At 47.8% G+C, this 4589-nt stretch overlaps 1 protein-coding gene across 1 annotated transcript; it reads right to left on the bottom strand.

The window, feature by feature from the left end:
• Nucleotides 1-2428: 2428 nt before the first annotated feature.
• LOC101657892 (peroxiredoxin-5, mitochondrial) lies at nucleotides 2429-2994 on the bottom strand. The gene has a single exon (XM_013003893.2). It carries the CDS (start codon nucleotides 2915-2917, stop codon nucleotides 2429-2431), a length of 489 nt encoding a protein of 162 aa, XP_012859347.1. The 5' UTR covers nucleotides 2918-2994.
• Nucleotides 2995-4589: the final 1595 nt, after the last annotated feature.

Here is a 4589-nt window from a genome sequence, read left to right as displayed (position 1 = left end):
TCCAAGGAAAACAGTCTCTATTTCCCCCAAGAAATTATTGGACCATAATTGAGATCTTCATTATTTCATGGGCTGCCAGACAGGTACCCCTATGGTTTCAGGCTCCACTGCGTATCTAAAAATCCAGCTTGTCCCCTTCCTGAAGTAGAACATCCTTACTGATTAAATTTGAAAGGGATTTTTACTACAAAGGAGGGAAAATCAAGAGCTCAGTTTTGACTTGTTGGTTTGGAATGCTCACAAAGAGGGGTCTGGGTAGGAAATAGGGATTTGGAATTCATCACCCTGCCAACGGCATTTACTGCCATAAGGATGAATGAGCTCACCTTTGTAGCGAGAGCAGAGGGAGAAAACCAGAGTTGAGCTCAGTATACATTCACCAATATCTTGATACCCAAAATAAATTGGACATAACTTGAAAAATGAAACAGAGTACAGTCTCTCCAGGACCTTGCTCACTCACCCTCCATGCTCAAGCTTCTTAAAATAATCCAATTTTATAACATCTGCTTTCTCCCCAGCCAGTAACCTAGCTTCCACTCCGGTCACGCCCCTGCGGCACATTCCTCCAGAATCTTCAAGGACCCAGGCCGGCTCCTCAATCTCCTCCAGCACAGTTTCATAAGCACTCAGACTTTCAAGAAAGCCTCATCTTCAGAATCTAGAAAATAGCAGTTGCCCACAAGGCTTTGCATCTCTAAGGGTTTGACCCAATGGGAGATTGGAGGGAGGAGAAGATAAGTCTCTCTTTTTGGGGTGCCCTGCAACTGTCCGTCGCTACAATCTCCTCCTTCAGTGTTCCAGACTCACTGAGCTCCTGATTCTAACCTCTGCTTCAGTCTCTGAGGCTGAATCGCCTTTCCTCTGAAACTAGATCCTGGTGCTCACTCTTCACCCATTTCACTTCTCCCTGGACACCACCACCACTTCTTCTTCCCACGGCCATTAAGTTGATGCCGACGTCTACTGACTCTATAGGACAGGACAGGACTGCCCATGTGGATTCCTGAGCCTGTAACTCTCTGTGGGACTAAAAAGCCTCAGCTTTCTCCCTTGGAAAAGCTGGTGGTTTCAAAATCTAATTCCAGTATCCGCAAATCCCTTCCTCTTTCCAGGGCCTATTTTCCTTTGCTCTGTCATCCCTTCTGTCTGGAATCACCTCCTACCTCGCCTCCTCCTTCCCCTTTGCCCTTCTGACCCTCCTCCCCAGAGCCTTCTTCTCTGAGAAGGCTCTGACCTTTTCTGCCACCACTCCAGTGTCTCTGCTGCCTCCAGCCTGGTGTCCTGACACTGGGTGGAGAGTCACTGTTATTTATGCTTCAGGCCTAACTCACTTAATCTGTTCCATAATTTATAAGACAGCTAACCTTAACATGTCTGAGCTATTGAACAAATATTGGAGAGAGTTTAGATTTGGCTCCTGATGAACACAGGAGCAGCAGCTTGTGGTCTGCCCAGGGCCAAAACGGAGAAAGGATCAGAGGCTGCCTGTTTCTCAGACTAGACATGGTCTTCCCCACGGGACCTGAGGTGCATCCTTGATACACTAAGCTCTTGCACCCTGTCGAGCTCGCATCAGTCCTGGAGGAAAAACACAAAGACTTTGAAATCCACTGATCAAGAACTAAATGTCTCATATCAAGCAAGCCACTTCACTACTCCAAATATGTAAAATAAGGCCGAATAATACCTGTTTGTCCTTCTCCATTAAGATAATGCATGGATAACACTGATTGCCATGAGTGTATTTCTTCATTTAATCTTTAATCCCAATTTATCTGCTAGTTAGATTGGGACACACTCACTGGGGTTTGGGCTGGGAATATGAGTAAAGGAAATAAAGGAAGATGAGGGAATAATACAAGGGGTTCAAACTCCTAAGGAACCATTATCCTCTAGGAATCTGTAGAGAGCAGCTAATCACGCCCTGGATGTCCACCTTAAATCCGGCCACCATGTACTTAATCCTTCCAGTCTCTTAGCTCGGTGGTACCATTCACCATCCCTTACTCCCAGATCACGGACACAAAGCTACCCTCTTCCTAACAGTGTCCCTTTGGAAAAAGAACTACATCACAGACAGAAATCACCAAGGCAAGTAGTTAATGCTGATCCCTTTGAGCCAAAGGTCCAGATGCTCTGAAGAAAAATTGGAGACGAGAGAAAAAGAAACCATTTAAAGTTGGTTGGTTTTTCCCCATCTGTTGAATGGACTCAAATGCATAGGTAAGGTGCACTGGAGGCCCAGACACTGGACTTCATGGAGGTCTTTTTTTTTTTTTTAACCAGATGTGTTTTATTGCAGAAATCTGGCCAAGGATCCAATTGGGTGGCCTGGCTCAGGGGCAGCCACGCCTGCTGCCCAGGGCTGGGCAGGTGAGACAAGGAAAGGGTAGTGGGAGTGTGGAATGCTTCTGGGCTCAGGGCCTCAGAGCTGCGAGAGGATATTGGGGGCCAGACTACAGGTGAGGCCTGTGCCATCTGGCTCCACATTCAGGGCCTTTACTATGCCGTCCTCGATCACCATGGAGAACCTCTTGAGCCTTCGGTTCCCAAAGACCGGCACCAAGGAGTCATGTAAGAGCAGATCTGTTTCCTTCCCAAAGGCCCCAGTGGGGTCCGTCAGGAGCTGAACCTTGCCTTCTGCCTGGTGGGCTTTCCCCCATTCGCTGGTCACAAAGACATCGTTGACGCTCAGACAAGCCACCACCTGGGCTCCCTTTGCCTTCAGAGCCCCAGCCTGCTCCACAAACCCCGGAAGGTGAGTCTTGGAACAGCCTGGGGTGAAGGCTGCAGGAACTCCGAAGAGGACACCCTTCTTGCCCTTGTACAGCTCGGCCAGGCTCACCTTGGTCCCAGGCTCCCCTTCGAACACCACCACCGCGGGAAGGGCATCGCCCACCTTGATCGGGGCCATGGCTGCTGCAGCTCTGTGGAATCCGCGGACGCCGTCACACGTCCACCTTTTTCTTCCTCCTTCCCGTCGCCGTCCCGCTCTCACTGCCCTTCATGGAGGTCTTAAGAGTCCGAGAGAACGTGTTGCAGGAAGTGAAGGGACAGAAGAAACCGTTTAGATGGCGGAATTGACAGGATTTGGTGAGTGTTCGGGTATGGGGGGACAGAAGGAGCCATTTAAAGGTTCCTTGCACTCTGACTTAGGTGGCTCTAAGACCACTCCTTGTCGATGCTGTTGTTAGGTGCCGCTAATGTTCGACTCATAGAGAACTTCGGTGCAGCAGAAGCAAACGCGCCCAGTTCTGTGCAAACTTCACAATTGTTGCTACATTTGAGCCCATTGCTGAAGCCATTGTGTCAACCCATCTCAGTGAGGACCTCCCTCTTTATCTCTGCCTCTCCACTTTACCGTGCATGATAGCCCTCTCCAGGGACTGGTCTCTCCTGACATGTCCAAAGTACCACCTGACAACATGGCCAAAGACCGTTCTTGAGATGTAGAATATTTAAAGAGAGAAGTACGGTGTTGCTCATGGCAACATGTCCTGTTTACATGAATGCTGCCTCTACCCCCAGCCACCTAAGTCAGCGTGCAAGGAACCTTTAAATGGCTCCCTCTTTCCCCCCATACCCGAACACTCACCAAATCCTGTCAATTCTGCCATCTAAACTGATTCTTCTGCCCCTTCACTTCCTGCAACAAGTTCTCTCCATGAAGTCCAGTGTCTGGGCCTCCAGTGCGTCTTACGTATAGCCTTTCCGTTTTGAATGTGCGTACGAATCATTTGAAGAGTTTGTGCAAGACAGATTCTTAGCTCCCACTCCAGGGATTCTGCATCTTTGGGTCTTTCGCGAGGCGTTGTTGTTGCTGTCTTTGTTCTGATGCACGTAAGCTTACGTATACCAGCATGTAACCCTGTCCAGGCCTAGATTCCCTTCATCATCTTGGATATGCTTGGGTCCCTGATGAGGCAATCATGTCAATCTATATCTTTGAGTGTTTCCCTTGCTGACTCTATTTTACCAAACATGATGTCTTTCTTTAGCACTTGCTCTTTCCTAGTGGCATATCCTCATAGCAACCCTACAGAAACAGTAGAACTGCCCCTGTGGGTTTCCAAGACTGCAACTCTTTGCAGGAGTAGGAAGCCTCATCTTTCTCCCACACAGCCACTGGTAGCTTCTACTTGCAGACTATGCAGTTAGCAGCCCAACACATACTTATTACACCACAAGAGCTCCCTCTAAGTCACAACTGGCTGGATGGCAATGAGTTTGGGTTTTTCTTGGAATGACATATCCAAACTAAGCAAGCTGAAGTCTTGCCGTCCTCGCTTCTAAGGAGCATTCTGGCTGTGAATCTTCTGACAGTGACTTGTTCTTTAATCAGCCCATCATATTAAAAATTCTTTGACAATACCACAAAGTAGTGAAGTGAAATTTCTTAATAGAGCTCTTCTACCCATATCTTTCTGTGTTAGTCTGGGTAGACTAGAAAAACAAATTCATAGAGACACTCAGATGAGTGTAATAAAGAGCTTTATATACAAGAGCAATTGAATATTTGCTCTTGTGTATAAAGCCCAGTCCAGATCAAGTCCATAAGTCCAAAATTAGCCCATATGCCCAATACC

This window comes from Echinops telfairi, unplaced genomic scaffold (genome assembly GCF_000313985.2).
Source record: "Echinops telfairi isolate 266 unplaced genomic scaffold, ASM31398v2 ScPeMD7_443;HRSCAF=831, whole genome shotgun sequence".
NCBI classification, from domain to species: Eukaryota; Metazoa; Chordata; class Mammalia; order Afrosoricida; family Tenrecidae; genus Echinops; species Echinops telfairi.
This window is presented reverse-complemented; position numbering and strand designations above follow the sequence as displayed.

Coding starts and splice junctions, on each gene's coding strand:
- LOC101657892 (XM_013003893.2), bottom strand. CDS start 2,917: ATGGCCCCGATCAAGGTGGGCGATGCCCTTCCCGCGGTGGTGGTGTTC.